At 37.5% G+C, this 18,789-nt stretch overlaps 7 protein-coding genes across 8 annotated transcripts in view; 3 read left to right on the top strand and 4 right to left on the bottom strand.

The window, feature by feature from the left end:
• Nucleotides 1-6,055: 6,055 nt before the first annotated feature.
• On the top strand, nt 6,056-8,295 carry LOC128199408 (uncharacterized). Its single transcript, XM_052888731.1, has 2 exons — nt 6,056-6,567; nt 7,517-8,295. Exons 1-2 carry the CDS (start codon nt 6,390-6,392, stop codon nt 8,245-8,247), a joined length of 909 nt encoding a protein of 302 aa, XP_052744691.1. The 5' UTR covers nt 6,056-6,389; the 3' UTR covers nt 8,248-8,295.
• On the bottom strand, nt 6,573-8,756 carry LOC112055482 (uncharacterized). The gene is made up of 2 exons (XM_024095616.2): nt 8,315-8,756; nt 6,573-7,468 (listed from the first exon to the last, which is right to left on the bottom strand). The coding sequence occupies exons 1-2, from the start codon at nt 8,605-8,607 to the stop codon at nt 6,586-6,588; spliced, it is 1,176 nt and encodes a 391-aa protein (XP_023951384.2). The 5' UTR covers nt 8,608-8,756; the 3' UTR covers nt 6,573-6,585.
• Nucleotides 8,757-9,209: 453 nt separating this feature from the next.
• LOC128199405 (uncharacterized) overlaps nt 9,210-18,789 on the bottom strand; it is a 58,082-nt gene continuing 48,502 nt past the window's right edge. Inside the window, exons 2-3 of the mRNA XM_052888728.1 lie at nt 15,276-15,395; nt 9,210-10,147 (exon numbers count right to left, since the gene is read on the bottom strand). Coding sequence (XP_052744688.1) covers nt 9,262-10,147; nt 15,276-15,394 — 1,005 coding nt within the window. The 5' untranslated portion in view covers nt 15,395 and the 3' untranslated portion in view covers nt 9,210-9,261. The remainder of the gene's footprint in view (nt 10,148-15,275; nt 15,396-18,789) is intronic.
• LOC128199400 (uncharacterized) lies at nt 10,358-13,153 on the top strand. Its single transcript, XM_052888721.1, has 2 exons — nt 10,358-10,562; nt 12,024-13,153. Exons 1-2 carry the CDS (start codon nt 10,388-10,390, stop codon nt 13,097-13,099), a joined length of 1,251 nt encoding a protein of 416 aa, XP_052744681.1. The 5' UTR covers nt 10,358-10,387; the 3' UTR covers nt 13,100-13,153.
• On the bottom strand, nt 10,566-14,341 carry LOC128199402 (uncharacterized). Its single transcript, XM_052888723.1, has 2 exons — nt 13,915-14,341; nt 10,566-11,595 (listed from the first exon to the last, which is right to left on the bottom strand). Exons 1-2 carry the CDS (start codon nt 14,196-14,198, stop codon nt 10,677-10,679), a joined length of 1,203 nt encoding a protein of 400 aa, XP_052744683.1. The 5' UTR covers nt 14,199-14,341; the 3' UTR covers nt 10,566-10,676.
• Nucleotides 15,751-18,022, top strand: LOC128198046 (leukocyte receptor cluster member 8 homolog). 2 transcript variants are annotated; one of them, XM_052888727.1, is made up of 3 exons: nt 15,795-16,252; nt 16,343-16,446; nt 17,307-18,022. In XM_052888727.1, exons 1-3 carry the CDS (start codon nt 16,021-16,023, stop codon nt 17,922-17,924), a joined length of 954 nt encoding a protein of 317 aa, XP_052744687.1. In that variant the 5' UTR covers nt 15,795-16,020; the 3' UTR covers nt 17,925-18,022. The 2 variants fall into 2 exon arrangements, with proteins under 2 accessions (XP_052744686.1, XP_052744687.1); XM_052888726.1 differs by having other exon boundaries at nt 15,751-16,446.
• On the bottom strand, nt 16,241-18,684 carry LOC128199399 (uncharacterized). The gene is made up of 2 exons (XM_052888720.1): nt 18,037-18,684; nt 16,241-17,273 (listed from the first exon to the last, which is right to left on the bottom strand). Exons 1-2 carry the CDS (start codon nt 18,466-18,468, stop codon nt 16,455-16,457), a joined length of 1,251 nt encoding a protein of 416 aa, XP_052744680.1. The 5' UTR covers nt 18,469-18,684; the 3' UTR covers nt 16,241-16,454.

Genomic DNA, 18,789 nt, shown 5'->3' on the forward strand with positions numbered 1-18,789 from the left:
TAATCACAGTCTCATTTGAATCATAGTCTCATTTTAATCAGTCTTACTTTGTAGCTAAAAATTGACAAGTACTTGTGAGGTTAAATACATAAATAAATAAATACATACTTTGCCCTTTCGGAGCGGCATTGCCTCCCAGGCAGTAGCATTTTGATTTTTGCGAAGTAGTAATAAACTTTTTAAAATAAATCTGTAAAAACTAACTAATATCCTTATTGATTCTCATTATCAGGATAATTTGAGTTATTATCGCCAGTCGGCGATACGACATTTGATAATTCTACTGCAGATTCATTTGATAATTCTACTGCAGATTCATAAAGCTGCTGTTGAGGTGTAGAGGTGGTAGCATAGGCATAGGTATAATTATGAAGTGGCAATGTTTGAGATGTGTAATTATAAGTAGAATTTGCGTTCACACTAGAATTAACATTATTTGCTGGTGATGAAAAGCTAGGTGTCGTAGTCGTTGGAGCTGAAATCCCAATAAGTAATTCTAGAACCTTTGCGCGAAACTGCAGCTTTTGATAAGCACTTAAATTACTTAGAATCGGACCAAGAGACTCAAAAAATGACAAATCATCAGGATTGAGGTTGGAAGGGGAAGTATTTTGGTTAAGCAACGTTATTAATTCGTTTTCAAAATTTGATTGTTCTGATTTACGTTTATTCATTCCACTACGTTTATTCCATTTGTTTTGACTATTTTCTGTGTTTTCCTGTGGTCTATGGAGCTGAGATGGAGTACTCAAGTTATTCGCTGATGTGGCTGTTTCAGTCAAATCTTCAGATACGATAGACTGATTATCGCTTAATGATTCTGTAACTTCATTTTCTGAAATACGATCAAGGAATGTCATTTGGTCGAAAAATAGATACTTCTTGTGTTTTGCAGCGCTTCCAGATGGCGTATTTCGCATATTCCCTTTTGTTCTGAAATAATTATCTCTGGCTGATTTCCATCGATGGCGTATTTGTTTATCTGCAATAAAAACGTATTTTTTTAGGTACTTACCTATATACTAAAATCAAATGAAAATACTTTTTGTTTTCAGGTTTTTGGCAACGGGCAGTACTTTCTCCGATTTATCTATCACATACAGAATGGGAATCACTACTGTAGCTAAGATAGTAGATGAAGTTTGTTCGACTATATGGGAAAAACTGCGTCATGAATGTCTACCTGAACCAACTACAGAAATGTGGCAGCGCATAAGTGAAGAATTTCAGTTATATGCAAATTTTCCAAATTGTTGCGGGGCGATAGATGGTAAACACATACGTATAGTAAATCCTGCAGGTGGAGGCTCAATGTTTTATAATTATAAACATTTCTATTCTATCGTCCTTTTGGCAATGTGCGATGCGAACTATTGTTTCACATATATTAACATAGGTTCTTGCGGGAAAAACTCAGACTCTACAATATTTCAAGAGAGTTCACTATTTCAAAAGTTACAGAACAATAGTTTGAGGTTGCCAGGTGTAAAGCATCTGCCGGGCACTAATATAACAGTACCACACATAATAGTTGGTGATGGTGCATTTGGTATATCCAACCATGTGATGAGACCTTATGTGCGATCCAACATGACTCATAAAAAGAAAATATTTAATTACCGCTTAAGTCGTGCTAGACGGTACATAGAGTCGACGTTTGGAATAATGTCCAACAAATTCAGAGTATTCCATACTCCTATGAGTGTCAGTTTTCCTATTGCAAAAAAGATAGTTCAAGCCTGTTGCATATTGCATAATTTTATTAGAGTACGGGATGGCTACAACGTTAATCACACATTAACTATAACGGGATTGACTGATCTAATTAACGACCCAGATCATAGATCAGGAAACACATTACGCGATATATTCGCTAATTACTTCGTATCACCCACTGGTAGCGTGTCATGGCAAGATAGATCTGTGTTCTGATTTTATAGTTGACACCTACCGCGAAATTCAAAAATGGAACGAAACGAAACGCAGTAATATCGTCGTGGCTTATTTGATTTACCTACCCAATTAATATTTTTCACTAGGTGACCCGGCAGACGTTTATGTTTTAATGGAGGATGGAGGATTTCGTTTGTGCAACTAGCGGTAAACATGTATGTAACAAAAAAGATTTTATTAATAAATGTTTCTTACCTAAGTCTGTATTGAAATTTTCACAACACAATTCCTTTCCAATTTCTTCCCAGGCTTTATTTTTTGCGTCCTTATTCTTATAAAAATCATCGGCCGGGTCCCATAAACATCTTCTAATTCGCACTTCGTCAATTACTCGACCCGTATCGATGTGATTCATTTTGTACACAACAGTACCTAACGGCACGTCTCAACGGCGTGAGACTAAAACGCACAATGGCCGTAGAAGCGCACGAGCGGCGCGCGCTTCGACCGCGTCGCGCGAATAGGACGCGTTCAACGAACGGCGCTGCTCAAGCGCGCGAATTTGAAACGCTACTAATACCCCAATACATATCCGAGCGCGCGCGCTCCGACGGCGCTGCCGAAACGCGTGACTGTAAAACCAGCCTCAATACAGTAAATATTGCTTGACAGGTTTCGTGGACTATTTTACGCACAGTAGTGAATCCCATACGATAGCTAAAAGCTAAAGACTTAAAAGAAGCTCCTGTAAGGGCGCTTTTAGGCCCAACGCAGACGACACACTACCGTGACAGACTTTTTAGTCTGTGAAAATAGAACCTATGTAATCGTATGCAGTAACGCACACGACGCACAAAAAGTCCTGCGCACAAATAATCCGTGTAATTCTGGCAGACCGCGCCACACCGCGCCGCGCCGAGCCGCGCAAAAAGTATGCGAAAAAAATACAACGCTTGTTTCCACCCGAGCTAACGCAGACGCCACGCACTTTAGTCTGCAGCCTGCGCTCGCGACGTACGCGCGGTATTACATCATGGCGCCAGACATCGATGTATCGATGCTAATACAAGAAATACAAAACAGACCAGCAATTTATGATACTTCCAAGCCAGAATATCATGATAGAAATTTAAAAAGAAAAATGTGGGATGAAGTTTGCTGTAATATTTATTCCGCTCCTGTTTGGACATCGATGACGTCTAATGAAAAAACAAAATTCGGTAGGTATATTTTTATTACACTTTATTATACTGCCAAGAAACACTTCCCATAGAAGAGGTAAAATAATTAGCAAAATACTTTCTCGTTTCCATTCCATTATCTGTCCCTCTCACACCTATGTTAGATATATCTTCAAAAGGGCATGTATACAACGCCTCTTCAAAACAAATCCCGTCTCTTTTTCTTACAAAATTATGGAGAATGCACCCTGCTTTTATTATTTTTATTGCTAACGGCATATTTACGTCTAAACTTTTTTGAAATATTCGCCATTTACTGCTGAAAATTCCAAAGGCGCATTCTACCATTCTTCGGGCTCTGGACAACCGGTAATTAAAAATGCGCTGTTGGACGCTCAAATGGCGGTCAGGAAAAGGTCTCATTACGTGTGATGAAATTGCAAAGGCTTCATCTCCTACAAATACAAACGGCATTGGTTGTCCGTTCAAATCACCGGGAAGTTTTTGTTTATTTGGTAGAGGTATTTTACCATCCAGAATTCCTTTCTCTAGTGTGGAGTTCTTAAAAATGTTAGAGTCACTGAATTTTCCATAGGCGCCAACATCAATAAATGTAAAACAGTAATTAGCATCAACAACGGCCATCAGTACTGTAGAAAAATATGACTTGTAGTTGTAATAATTAGAGCCCGAGTTTGGCGGCATCTTAAGACGTATGTGCTTCCCATCTACCGCCCCTAAACAATTTGGAAATTGAGTTTTATCATGGAATTTTTTCGCAATATCTTGCCATCTCTGGACTGTAAAAGCAGGAAAGCATTCACTTTTGCATAGTTCCCAAATTGCTGTACAGGTTTCCTCAACTATAGAACGAATAGTAGTTGCTCCAATCAGATAAGCTTCTTCGAGTTCGACGAACGACATTCCTCGTCCTAAATACCTGCAAAAAATATTAATTTAATTTAAAAAAAGTATGAATACTTAAATGAAAACCCTTTTGCAAATACTTAGACAATTATATTTTTTTATAGGAAAAGAAATACAGACGAAGTGGAACTCTTTGAGAAGTTGCTTTCGAAGGGAACTTAGTGCTCAAAAAAATATTCCTTCTGGAAGCGAAAGGAAAAAGAAGAGAAAATATATTTACTTTGATTCCCTGCTATTTTTATTGCCATTTACAGTAATAGAGAATAATGAATCTTCTATCGAAATCGAACAAAGTTCGGAATCATTAGACGTCACCACAGTGCACAGTTCAGATACTGAATCAATTGATTCTAAACGTCCAAAGATGCAAACGAAGAAGAAGACTAATTGTTACGATGAGCAGTATTTAGAACTACTTAGAGAAGGCAATCAACTAATGAGAAACAACAACAAAAAATCCGAAAGCAGAACAATCTTAGGCGATACCGATGAAGATGAATCTTTTCTTCGGTCCCTTCTGCCTTACGTCAAACAATTTTCTTCAGACGAAAAGTTACAATTAAGAATAGAACTAATACAAACTATTTTAAATTTTAAGAAAGCCTTAACCAGTTCAGCGTCTATTCGCAATCAACCACAACAAGTATCCCATGAACATACAATAATTCGAATTGATCCTCCGATCAACTCAAATGACACTACTGTGAGACCGAGCACTGAGCCTTCTAACTGCAGTAACATTGTAGAAAATTTTGAATATGTTCCAAGACCAATCTCGGTACAATACTCAAGCGGCTCTTCTTATACGCCCTCACCCGTTCATAGAGATTACGTTTCAATAATGTCTCCTGAAAATGAATCGCTATTTTCTCTTGGCGACAACGACGGTGGTGAGCTATAAAGTTTATGAAAATATCTGTGATAATTTGTGATTCTAGTAAGTTTAACTTTTGTTTGACTATTCTAGTGAATTTAAAAAATCATAATAATACCTATTACAAAAAAGAAGACTGATTGTGAATTTTAAGAAAATTATTATTTCAGAAAAAAGAAGACTGCTTGTTAATATCCCGAAGCTATAATAATTATATTAGCAATATTAACTGTGATTTAGTCATTAAGCTCCTCATTTTAATTAAAGTGACGATTCACTTAAAATAATAAATCCAAAAATTATTCTTATTTTGTAGGTAATAACCCCTAGGGTTACTTAATTATTTTATGACATCATTATTATTATTAAACTTTGCTAAACGGGTTACTCACGTATAATGTCAGCTACTGGCCAACATGTTTCAACCTCATCCGGAGGTCTTCTTCAGGGCGAATGTAAATCGAGACGCGCGCGCGTACTCGTCCCGATTCGCACTCTAACTCAAAGACCTCCGGATGAGGTTGAAACATGTTGGCCAGTAGCTGACAGTATACGTGAGTAACCCGTTTAGCAAAGTTTAATAATGACCGAGTCTCACGTTAGTTTTAATCAAAAAATCATTATAATTGTTTAAAAATCAGGTCAAATATCATATGTAAGTATTTCAAAATTTGGTGCCATGAAAAAAAGTAACAATTTATCTTTATTTTTTTTATACTTTTTAATAAGAAGTTATAATTATTGTTTTGTTAGAGTAATCATATTATGTTTTGGTTTAAATAATGAGCACCTTAAAATGACAATAGGATAAAAAAATCTAATTTTGTGAGATGAATGATAAAAATATATGATTATTTGAAAATGGTTATGTATTTTATTTACTTACCTGAGAGTCACAGACAGCCTTTCTTCTGGTCCAATACATTTTCTCATTGTTGTGTCCGAATGCGTCAAAGCAGGACTTAAAATTAATAGCAGCTCATTAAATGTAGTAATAGACATTTTGTAAAATTTAAAAAATTTGTCTGGATATTGTTTTAGAATTGAATGTTTAATATGGAATTGTCCTTTCAGTAATCTATCCGAAAGTATAGGATGTACCCAAAATTCTCTATTTCGTCTTCTTTTTTTGTACTTCAAGTATAAAATAATACATCGCAATCTTTGCACTTCCATGGCGTGTACGGCACTACAGTTCTGCCGACAAAATGATTGACAATGTGCGTCGTGTGCGTTGAGTCCGTCAAAAATCCGCGACAGACTTTTTGCGCGCCATACAGACTTTTTGTGCGCCGCAGACTCGATCGCACAAAAAGTGTGTCGTCTGCGTTGGGCCTTAGGGCCAGGCCACAACTGTGCGTTGCGGCGTCGCATCGCAAAAATCAACGACGCCGCACAACGCATCGTGGAAATTTCCGATGCGCTGCGCAACGTACAAATCTGCGATGCGACAACGCGTTGCCGTTTAGTCGGTGTCCATACTTTGAACGACCTGCACGTGTTTTTTAAGCGATATGGCGGAGTACGATGTCGACCACCTGATATCTTTAATTTACGAACGTCCCGTCCTTTGGGACAAAACTATATCACAATTCAAAGACAAAAATTTAAAAACAGAAGCATGGAGGGAAGTGTGTACAAGTTTATATTCAAATTTTGAGGAGTTAAATACTGTTGAAAAATCAAAAATCGGTAAGTACTTATAAACATTTATATTTTCGTTAACTGCCAACTTAGAGCTCCAATATTACTATTAAAATAATTACAAAATTCGTTTCTGATTATGTTAGCTTCTGTTCTACTTTCATGTGTTGTTTCGTGTAAAATTTGCAAAGAATCGTCAATAATCATTTCTTCAAACGTTTGTGCGCCATCTCGATTCAATACAAAGTTGTGTAATACACAGCATGCTTTTATAATGTCTATTGTGAAATCGTAAGAAACATTAATGGGTCGGTGAAATATGCGCCATTTATTTGCGAGTATGCCAAAAGCGCTCTCAACATATCGTCTGGCTCGGCTCAAACGATAATTAAAAACTCGTTTTTCTATCGATAAAAACTTCCCAGAATATGGGCGCATTATATTTTTTGTCAGTGGTAATCCTTCATCCGCCACGAAGACAAAAGGAATTTCTTTTTGAAAGCCAGGTAACGGTTTTGGCGGAGGTATAGATAATTGACCTTTTTTTAATAAGTCGTATAGTTTTGAATTTTGAAAAACAGTGGAGTCACATTCGTTACCATATGCACCTATATCGACATATATAAATTTGTAATTCGTATCAACAAGTGCTAATAGAACAATGGAATTATAATTTTTATAATTGAAAAATAGGGATCCACTGTGATCCGGGCTCAATATACGAATGTGTTTTCCATCTAGCGCTCCTATACAATTAGGAAAGTTGGTCTTTTTTTCATACTCTTGAGCAATTTGTTCCATCAGCTCTGTTGTAATTTTTGGTAATTCCAACCTTTTAAGAATGTTCCATAAAATACGACAAACAAATTTTACTATTTCTGTTATTGTAGATTTTCCACGATAATATGTGAAATGCATATCTTTAAAAGTATTTCCCGTCGCCAGGTACCTGAAAAAAAAAAAACAAAATAAATCATTATTCTTCATATTTTTTTAGGTAACGATGTCATAAAAAAATGGAGAGGAATCAAGGATAATTTTACAAAATACGAAAAAAAATTAAACGAGCAATGTAAATCCGGAGCTGGGGCCAAAAAAATTAAACAATATCATCTATACGACCAGCTCCTATTTCTGAAAAAGAATTTTCAAAATAAAACAACATCAAGTCTTGACGATGAAGAAATAAGACCAAGCACCTCAACCCAACAAAGCCAGCAACCTGTCATGCCACGTTACCAGCCTGCATCGCGTAAAAGAAAAATTGACGAAGACGAATTTGAGAAGAATATTATAGCTGCTTTAAAAACACCTGAAAGTAGACATTTATCTTTTTTTAAAGGAATTTTGCCATCATTGGAAAAATTGAATGATAATCAAACAATAATTTTCCAAAGTCGTGTCCTACAGATATTAACTGATTTACACCAACCATCATACTATCCCAGCCACTATCAAACTTCACAAACATCCGTCCAAGCAAACTATCAAACATCTCAAACAACTGTTCAGACTGGCTATCAAACAGCTCAAATGTCTATGCAGAGTGGCTACCAAACATCCATTCAACGCAGTGCCTTCCAAAGCGGATGCGAAACATCACCGGCACCTATGCAATCGTCTCCACAAACGCCAAGGAATGATGATGTAAATGAGCCAGAACAAATTAATTTCGATGAGGAACTAACAAATTTGACGAATGACACACAATCGGAATACGAGTTTTGAATAACACTAAATTGTGAAAATGATTAAACAGTATGATTATAGTATAAATAGTTTATTTTTTTCTTACCTTATAGTTAATCCCAGCATCTCCAGAGGTTCGATGGGTTTTCTAAATATGTATTTCTTTTGTAAATGAGGCTTTATCAAACTAAGAAGCTCTTCAAAACATCCTACACTCATCCTAAAGTAATCGAAAAATTTAACCTCGTCCACTTTTAGCGCCTCATATTTCCTTTTGAAGTGGTTTCCATCTTTATTCATAATTGTCAGTAATGGGTGCACCCAGTACTTTCTTTTCTGTTTCTTTTTCTTAATACGCCTTAACGCAAGCAGAAGTAGAACACGCGCAGTGCGATCCATGTCTCACTAGAAACTGAAACGTTGGTTAGCGTCTTTACGTACGATGTCGTATGCGATGAAATTTTTGCGTTGCGACATCGCATCGCATAGCTGTGCGATGTTGTTTTTACGATGCGACGCCGCAACGCACTGTTGTGGCCTGGCCCTTACTGTTCCGTTTAGAGCGAGGCCCCATTAGTGCGTTGCGCTGCGTTGCGTCGTCGCAGCGTCGTCGCTGCGTCGTTTTCCATACATTTTTTATGACATGCCCCATTAGACCGTTGCGTCGTCGCGCGCGACGTTTCAACGGATCGACGGACAAGAGACTATAGCGGGAGGGAGGGTGATGCGCTGCGTTGTCGGAGCTCCGCTGCGACGACGGACAGTGATGCACTGCTAGAGGAGAAAGCTAGACGAGCGTAACGACATTTTCTATTTTACCATGAGTGAGCAGGATATTGATATAGATTTTCTCATATCCTTGGTCCAAGAAAGACCCATTATATGGGATAAATCACACGAACATTACAGTGATAAATTTCGTAAAGCGAATGAATGGGTAGCTGTTTGTAAAAAAATATTTCAAGATTACGAGGAGTTTGAGGACCAAAAAAAGAACAAAATTGGTGAGTTGTTATTTATTATATTATTTGTAAATTCAATACATAAGTTAATTTATATCTTTTTCAACTGCCATGGTAAAGCCCCTTCTGGACTCATAAAGTAATTAGCAAATTGATCTCTGATAAAATTTTCGGCTAATGATTCTTCATTGCTATGGGGTCTCAATTGTGAGAACCTACTTATTGCCATATTGTCTTGTTGTTTTAACCCATCGTGTTGTATAACAAAATTGTGTAAAACACAACATGCTTTCGCAATATTAATAGTTAAATCATATGACGTATCAATTGGCCTATGTAAAATGCGCCATTTATTTGCCATGATCCCAAATGCACATTCCACGTATCTACGTGCTCTGCTAAGGCGATAATTATAAACTCTTTGTTTCACATTGAGATTGGATCCGCCGTATGGGCGCATAACATGCTTACTTAAACCAAAAGCTTCATCACCGACGAGTACATAAGGGATGGGTGGCTCGTTATTATGATCATTTCCAAGTGGTTGAGGATCAGGCAATGGTAATTCATTTCTCATTAAAATCTTGTACAGTGTCGAATTTCTAAAAATAGTAGAATCACTTTCCTTACCATATGCACCCACGTCGACAAAAACAAACTTATAATTTGAGTCAACAACCGCCAGCAAAACAATTGAAAAATATTTTTTATAATTATAAAACAGAGAGCCACTTTTGTCTGGTTTTATTAAACGTATATGTTTCCCATCAATTGCCCCGAAGCAATGAGGAAAGTTAGCTTTGAGATCAAAATCTAATGCAATATTTTGTAGTTTTTCTACTGTGATCTCTTCTATGTACAGTGGTCGAACATATTTCCATATAGCTTGACAAACTGACGAAATAGTTCTAGAAATTGTTGCTCTTCCACGTTTAAATTTGAAATGCAAGTCGTTTATCGAATTTCCGCTGCCTAAGGGCGCTTTTAGTGTCACGCGGATTTGCTCACGCACGCGGGATTGGCCCGCATGCGTAGCATCCGCAAAGAACAATTTCATATAGGTATCTATTGTAAAGCGTGATAAACGCACGCGGGACGCGGGGCGCTGTGCGGGGCGTCACCCCGGTGCGGGGTATCCGCATGCGTAAGCGCTGCCTACAACTTCAGTGCCCATTTTAGAGTCGAGCGGGGCGCACGCGCCGTATTGTACTACCGAAATGAAAATTGATACAGAACGAGTAATCATTGAAGTTCATCTGCGGCCCGTTTTGTGGGATAAACGCAATGAATTATACAAAAACAGGGACGCGAGGGAGGCTGCATGGAGAGATATTTTGAAGGAATTGGCACCTAACTACGAAAATTTGAGCGAAGAGGAAAGAAAAGTGGCGGGTATGTGTTTGGTTCATTATTTTATTTATACAAGCATCATTACTTTATTAATATAAGCATAATTATTTAATTCACAAATAACATCAAAAACCTTCTAAAACCTTTTGAGTTTAGTTAATTAATTATATATCGGTGTTGCCAGGAGACTTTTCCTTCATTGATAAAGTAATCTGCAAATATATCTCTGATATTACTTGCCGACGTATTACTACTTTCAGTCTGCTGCCTGGGTAGTGGTCCCGTAAAACCATTTGTGACAAATGTATGGCTGACCATGTAGCCATCCCGTTTCCTTATGAAATTGTGAAGTAGACATGCCGTCTTGACTATTGATTGTGCTAGATCTAACTTGACAGTCATGGATCTGTGAAATATTCTAAATTTATTTGACATAATTCCAAAAGTGCATTCTATGTACCTTCTAGCTCTGGACAGACGGTAATTAAATATTTTCTTTTTGTAAGGTAAATTATCACGAGCATAAGGCCGCATCATATGTGATGATAAACCAAATGCCTCATCTCCCACTATCACGAACGGCAACTTTGCTCTTACACTAGATGGATAAGCTACTTCGGGGCAAATAATAGGCAACTCTTGCGGGTCAGGGATACCCAACGTGTTACTTTCCAGTTTCGTATACAATTGACTCCTTCTAAAGATGGTTGAATCGGCGTTGCTTCCACTGGTACCGACATTAATATATGTAAAATTATAATCAGCATCACACATTGCGAGGAGCACTACAGAATAATATTTCTTATAATTAAAATATAGTGATCCACTGTGCGGCGGCCGAATCACTCTTATATGTTTTCCATCAATAGCACCCAAGCAATTAGGAAAATTTGTATATGTGAGAAATCCCTCTGCGATTTCTTTCCATTTGATCCCATTAAGCTGTGGAATACATTCAGACTTTAGTTCAATCCATATTATGTAACAAACTTGTCTTACTATTTCGCTAATTGTTGCAATTCCAATCATATAGGAATAGTGTAGATCAGTGAATGTATTACCAGTTGCCAAATATCTGAAAACAAAAACAATATATTAATAATATGATAACATAATATATTAATAATGCTGACATCAGACATAAGACAGCATGCACCGCTCGAATTTTACTTCAGAAGAAAAATAAATACCCGTGAAAGGGCACGGAAGTAGCTAGCGCTAGAAGTTTTTAATTCGTTTTAACTACAGTACTATAGCTACGTTAGATTTCTATGATTTGCCGAAAATGTTATCATATCCAACTAATATCAGATTTGTACACACGGCCACAGATCAAGCTTCCCAAAACCAGTATAAACAGGACTCATGCGTTGTTTATTATCGTAGACGACTCGCCGCCCGGCGAGGCCCTAGCAAGTTCCGTTTATTGGTACTGGTTTTGGGTAACTTGATCTGAAACTGTGTGTACTTTTGCCACTTACTTATTATATTTTGTCATTTCAGACAAGAAAATACAACAACGCTGGCGAACAGCAAGGGACACTTACCATAAAGACAAGATATCTGAAAAAAATCAGCCATCCGGCTCTGGGAGTAAGAAGAAGAAGAAATATTCTTACTATGACATTTTGACTTTCTTAGACAGTACAACGGAAACTGCTGGAGAAGAGTCACTCTGTGAAGAAATGTCTGAACAAAGTAATTTAGAAACACCTAATGAGTCCACGCAACCAGGTACTTCACGTCAAGAAAGTTCTCAACTAACATCACAACGTAATTTAGAAACACGTAATGAGTCCACGCAACCAGATACTTCACGTCAAGAAAGTTCTCAACTAACATCACAACGTAATTTAGAAACACGTAATGAGTCCACGCAACCAGATACTTCACGTCAAGAAAGTTCTCAACTAACATCACAACGTAATTTAGAAACACCTAATGAGTCCACGCAACCAGATACTTCACGTCAAGAAAGTTCTCAACTAACATTACAACGTAATTTAGAAACATGTAATGAGTCCACGCAACCAGATACTTCACGTCAAGAAAGTTCTCACCCAACATCAAAACAAAAACAAGTAAAATCTAAAAAGCAAGCACCATCTGAATTTGAGGCACAGTTATTAGAATGCTTAAAGTCTAATCAACTGGAGCTAGAAAGTGAGGATTTGGCTTTCTTTCAGTCTCTGCAGCCTTCATTAAAAAGATTCACTAGATATCAAAAACTAATGTTCAGAACAAAAGTGTTAAATATAGTTATGGAAATGGAAAGTCAAACACAACCTGCATACTACAGTCCCATACCTACAACAAGTTCTAGTGCTTTTACTGAGCTTGACAGTTTGTCACCGATAAATCAAGATTACCAAACCAATAGTATAATCCAGGATACTTCGAGTCTTAACGACAATGCTATTAGTTCTGCTGCAGTGAATGACAATGAAACTCTTATTTCGACTGAAAGCGGCTTGTTTAATATCACGTCTTATGACGTAATTTATACCCCAGCAACAACATCGTCTACAGGCGAAAGAAATGTCAACGCTCAGGATACAAATTTACAAAGAAATGAATGATGTAAAATTTGATTTTTTAATTTATGAATAAAACTCTTTTTATTAAAATGAGTACGATTAACTTTTTTTCTCCAGTTTCTCATTAATTGTATGTTTAGTCATATGAGTGCGGTTGTACACACGGCACAGATCAAGTTACTCAAATCCAGTATAAGCGGGACTCCGACGGGTTACCTAAGTATGATAATACGCAAGGCGCGAGTTCCATTTATGCTGGTTTTGGGTAACTTGATCTGTGGCCATGTGTACTTTATCAGATAAAAAAAAGGATTGTGTATCCACCTACGTTGAACGTACCAATCCCAAACCAATTAAGGACTTTTTTTGACTTTAAATTACTGTCATGTGCAAACCTATAACTTTTATCTATATTATAATAAGTAGCGTGTGATGAAAGGTAGGAATGATTCCACGTTAATGGTGACATTTTATGAGTAAAATAATCTTATTTTATGAAATTTCAACAATTAATAACCAATGACGCGTTACTTTACGATATTTCAAACAAAAAATCATTATTATACCGTTTATTTAGACTGGATAATTACTAGAACATGTGTTGTATGATGTCTCAATAGTTGACCACGATGGTCAACTACCGAAAAAATCATTGATTTGATTTTTGTTTAACATTTTTGCAGTTGACCAGAGTACATGACAAAATTTTTTTTTGCACATGTAAATTTACACATGACAGTAATTTGAAGTCAAAAAAGTCCTTTACTGGTTTGGGATTGGTACGTTTATCCTACCTGTTCAAATCCCTTTCCACTAAATCATAGCAGGAAATTAAATATTTAAAATTTAAAACTTACCTTAATGTAATAGCGAGCCTCTCAATCGGTTGTATTGTAATCCTTCGTAAACTGCGTTTTTGTAGCTTATTCTCAATTTTACACAACAGTTCATCAAAAGAACGAATGGACATTCGAAAGTAATTTTTAAATTTACGTTCATTATTTTGTAGTTTTCCAAAGTGTGTAACAAACGCCCCAGCAAGAAGCCTATTTTCAAGAAAGGGATCAACATGTACTCTTGTCTTCTTGTTTCGTCGTTTGTAAAGTATGTAAGCGATAGATATTCTTCTGACATTGATCATTTTTGAACACGTCTATACCGTTACGCAGCCCGTAGCAAACTGAAACTCATGCTGCGTATGATCCGCAGCGTGAAATTTTACGCATGCGGTCCAATCCCGCGTGCGTGAGCAAATCCGCGTGACACTAAAAGCGCCCTAAGTACCTGAAATAGAAACACAAAAAAATAAACAGGGTGGCCCATTTAGATTGGTCAGTGTAGACAAGTTAGGTACTTACACATTTTTTTCTTTCTTTGCAGGTAACGAGGTTGTGAAAAAATGGAGAAGCGTGAAGGACAACTTTTTTCGATACGTAAAAAAAATAAAAGAAAACAGTTCGTCTGGATCAGGGGCAAAACAATTGAAGAAATATCATTATTACAATCAGTTGCTGTTTTTGATGAAAGTTGCCCAAAATAAAACTGATAGTAGCCTTGAAATGGTGTCTGAAGAAACGGAACGAAATGAAAACACAGCATCATCTTCTCCATTTCCTACAAAAGAAATGTCCTCGTTACCCCCAGGTCCTTCTCGCTACGTGCCTGCAAGCCGTAAGAGATCAAACCAAGCAATAGATGATTTCGAGGCGCAAGCATTAAAAGCGTTGCAAGAGAAAGAAAACCGCCACTTATCATTTTTCAAAGGAATTTTGCCTTCTTTGGACAGCTTTACGGAATTACAAACTTTGACATTCCAAAGCAAAGTTATAAATATCATTACCGAAATTCGGTTCGGGGAACAGACTCAATCAACAACATGGCAGTCACGCGGATATCAAACTGGACAACAGTATCAAGCAACACCATTGCAGTCACGCGGATATCAAACTGGACAACAGTATCAAGCAACACCATTGCAGTCACGCGGATATCAAACTGGACAACATGCCCAGTCACCATCGCCATCATCGTATCGAACAGATGAATTCGAAGCTACCTACTCAACCAACACTACGATTAATAATTTTACTGATGATAGTCAAGAAGAAGATTATAACTTTGCTTTGTTACCTAATAGTAATACTTAAATTAAACTGTTTTTAAAGATAATAAATTAATAACTGATTAACATTACGAGTATTATGATATTTGAATTACTTACCTCAATGTAATACCAATCATTTCAATTGGTTCTAAAGGGTTCCTGAATTTGGTATATTGCTTTTTTATATGTGGTTTTAAGGTTTCAACCAAATTATTAAAGCTGGCCACACTCATTCTAAAAAAATTAAAAAATGTATTTTCATCTAATAACAACTCCCTATATTCCTGCATAAAAAACTGACCATCACTATTTCTTAATGCTATCAAAGGAGATATCCAGAATCTTCTATGATTTCTACGTTTATTTCGGCGGTGCCGTAATAAAAGCAACAAAAGAACACGTTTGTATCTATCCATTGCAAAGGCTGAACTGAGACGCAGCTGCGTCGGCGTGCATACCCTCTTGCGTTGCGTTGGCGCAGCGTCAACGCAACACAGGTGTGGCATACAATGCGTTGTTCCGTTGCGATGACGCGACGCAACGCAGCGCAACGCACTAATGGGGCCTCGGCCTTATCGTGTACGTTTTTTTTTCGTCGATAGCCGCGTACTGACTGAGCGAGCAGCCTCGCGAGGCAGCCGCGCGAGGCAAATCCTCGGTCGGTCAAGACGCGCCTCGGCCGAGGCAAACGCACGCGCTGCCTCGCCCGAGCGTGCCGCGACCCGAGCCAAACGTTGTCGGTTTTTGTCCATGCTCAAAGGCGCCTCAGTACGTTTGCCGCGCGCACTCAAGACGGTCGTGTTTTGCCTCGCTTGTTCGACGAATACGGAATAGAGAACATAAGTATAATTATATTATCATGAATAGAGAACAGTGTCTCAAATTAATACATTTATATGGAGAATATAAACTACTTTGGGATGCGCAATGTCCTAATTATACCAACAGAGGACTAAGAGAAGATGCGTGGAATAACATAAATCGTGAAATGAACATTCCAATAATGGATTTAAAAAAAAAGATGGAGTCTTTGCTAGGATCCTATAGGAGGGAAAGGTCACGTGAAAAGAAAAGCCGTATCACAGGATCAGGTATGTTTATGTTTATTATTATGTTTTCGTACAGTCATTACATATTTATAGTCAGTCGTACAAATTTAATTAATTTATTATTTATTACAGGTCGTGGTGACATATATAAATCAAATTGGTACGCCTATGAAGCTTTCAGCTTCCTGGGCGATAGAAACCATCCAGGAAATACTCAAGATACTTTACCTGAAGACGTGAGTATTTACTGATAATTATTCTGCCAAGCAATTGCTCCATTTGTAATAAAATGTCTCCCTAAATGTGAACGTATTTCTTTTAAATCTGTTGGCCCTCGCCGTGGCATAGCTCGAATAGGTAGCATTGATGACATTTCTGTATCCTGCCGCCATCGCCCGGGTATTATTGTTCCTTCAGCTTCGACATCAAATGATCCCGGGGCAGTAAACCTTTGAGAGGCCTCTTGATCCCTTCGCAAGTAGTTATATAAGTATATAGTAGTTAACACGACTTTTGTAGCTTTTTCTGGTTCCAATAGTATGGGCTTCCTCAATACTCTGAACACAGAACTTAAAATGCCAAAAGCATTTTCCACAACTCTCCTTGCTCTGGACAGTCGGTAATTAAAGATCCTTTCCATTGAACCTCGATTTGGAGTACCTTCATAAGGTTTCATTGTGTACTCATCCAATGCAAATGCTTTATCGGCCAAAATAAAATACGGCACTGCAGTTTCATAAGGTATTTGTAAGATTTCTGGCGGAGGAATATTAAGTTCCCTTTTTTCAAGTTTTTTATATAAATTGGTATTTTTAAACACACCGCCATCTGATATACGACCTTTGCTACCAACATCTACATACAGGAATTTATAATTGGCGTCAACTAAAGCAAATAGGACTATACTGGGAAACAATTTGTAACAATCGAAATCATTGCCACTATTTATAGGCGATTGTAATATAACATGTTTCCCATCCATTGCTGCAATAGCATGCGGAAAATTCCATTTTGTCTCAAATTCTCTTGCTATAGTAAGCCACTCTTCTTCGGATGATGGTATCTGTAATTAAAATTATGATTTTTCACCCTACAGAATGCATGTCACAGTGAAATTCAAAATGATGGAAGTCAAAGTAAAACTCGAAATGATGGCAGTGAAAATGAAACTCAAAATAGTGGCAGTCAAAGTGAAACTCAAAATCAAGTCGGTAATGAAAATACAGTTAAAGAAACCAGAAATGAATATACGAGAGCAAAGAAGAGAACTAAAAGAACTGAGCCAAATGATTTAACTGATAATGCTATATCAGAAGCCTTAACACTATTACAACAGTGTGCAAGTGATAGTGCTGCTTCGGAAAAACATGACTCCTACGATGTTTATGGGCAATATGTCGCAAATGAGTTGCGAAAATATGACGCTTTTACTTTAGCACATGTAAAGCATGCTATAAATAAAATTATTTTCGAAGCGGACATGGGAGCATACCCATCATACACTGGTTATTATACTCAATCATACAGTGGGCTAAACAGTTCCAATAATACGTCTTGTCTTTCTTCCTCACCGATGCCTCCTCAATCACCGATGCCTCCTCAATCACAGATGCCTCCTACCTCACCGATGCCTCCTACCTCACCGATGCCTCCTACCCCACCGATCCCTCCTACCTCACCGATGCCCCCTCCGCCTCCTCATCCTCATTGTTAGATAAGTACTTGTTTAATTAAGCGTTTCATATTAATTGTCTTTTTGTCTATTTGTCATGTTGTAATAATTAATAAAAATGTACGAAAAATGGAATAAAATTATTTTATTTTACCTTAACATAATCCCTTAGCACATCGATTAACGCATCACAAACTTCATGAACGATTACTGATATTCTTTGTTTTGATATACGAAACAGATACTGCAAACTGGTATAAGAATCTCCCGTGGCCAAAAATCTTAACGTAACCAACAATCTTTCCCTTGCGGTTATTGCTTCTCGAAAATTTGTGTCCTTCTTGCTTATTTTGGCGTTTATAAGAGAGTACAGATGTTCAAATTCAATTTTATTCATTCTAGTGAAATTGCTTTCTGCGTCATCAAAGCACAGCTCTTCAAATATTCTGTTTCCAGCTTGAAATCTGTTTTTGTATAACGTTTTTATCCAAAAATGTTTAGATTTTTTTCTTTTCTTTTTTTGTACAAGTTGATGAATCAGTATAAAGGCAGTGGTGGCGATAGCCTTCCGAACGCACGGCCTCATGATAATCTTAATCTAAACTGAATATGCGCTACTCGCGCGTGGCTTCTGTTCGACTTGTGAGTAACTACTGAGCGTTCGAGTCTTTTGCTCAGCCTCGGTCTGGCTCGGCTTTGCCGCGCGCGGCAGTCTCATGTGTATTAAATTACAGAATGAGGCTGCCTCGCGCGGCAAACGTTGCGAGGCAAACGTCCGAGGCTGCCTCGCGAAGCTGCTCGCTCAGTCAGTACGCGGCCGATGGCGTATGTAGTTGTATGAGCGACTTCACACATGGCACAGTATTCTGTATACAGTAAAAAATATCGTTCCGTAAAAAAATGACAT

This window comes from Bicyclus anynana, chromosome 23 (genome assembly GCF_947172395.1).
Source record: "Bicyclus anynana chromosome 23, ilBicAnyn1.1, whole genome shotgun sequence".
NCBI classification, from domain to species: domain Eukaryota; kingdom Metazoa; phylum Arthropoda; class Insecta; order Lepidoptera; family Nymphalidae; genus Bicyclus; species Bicyclus anynana.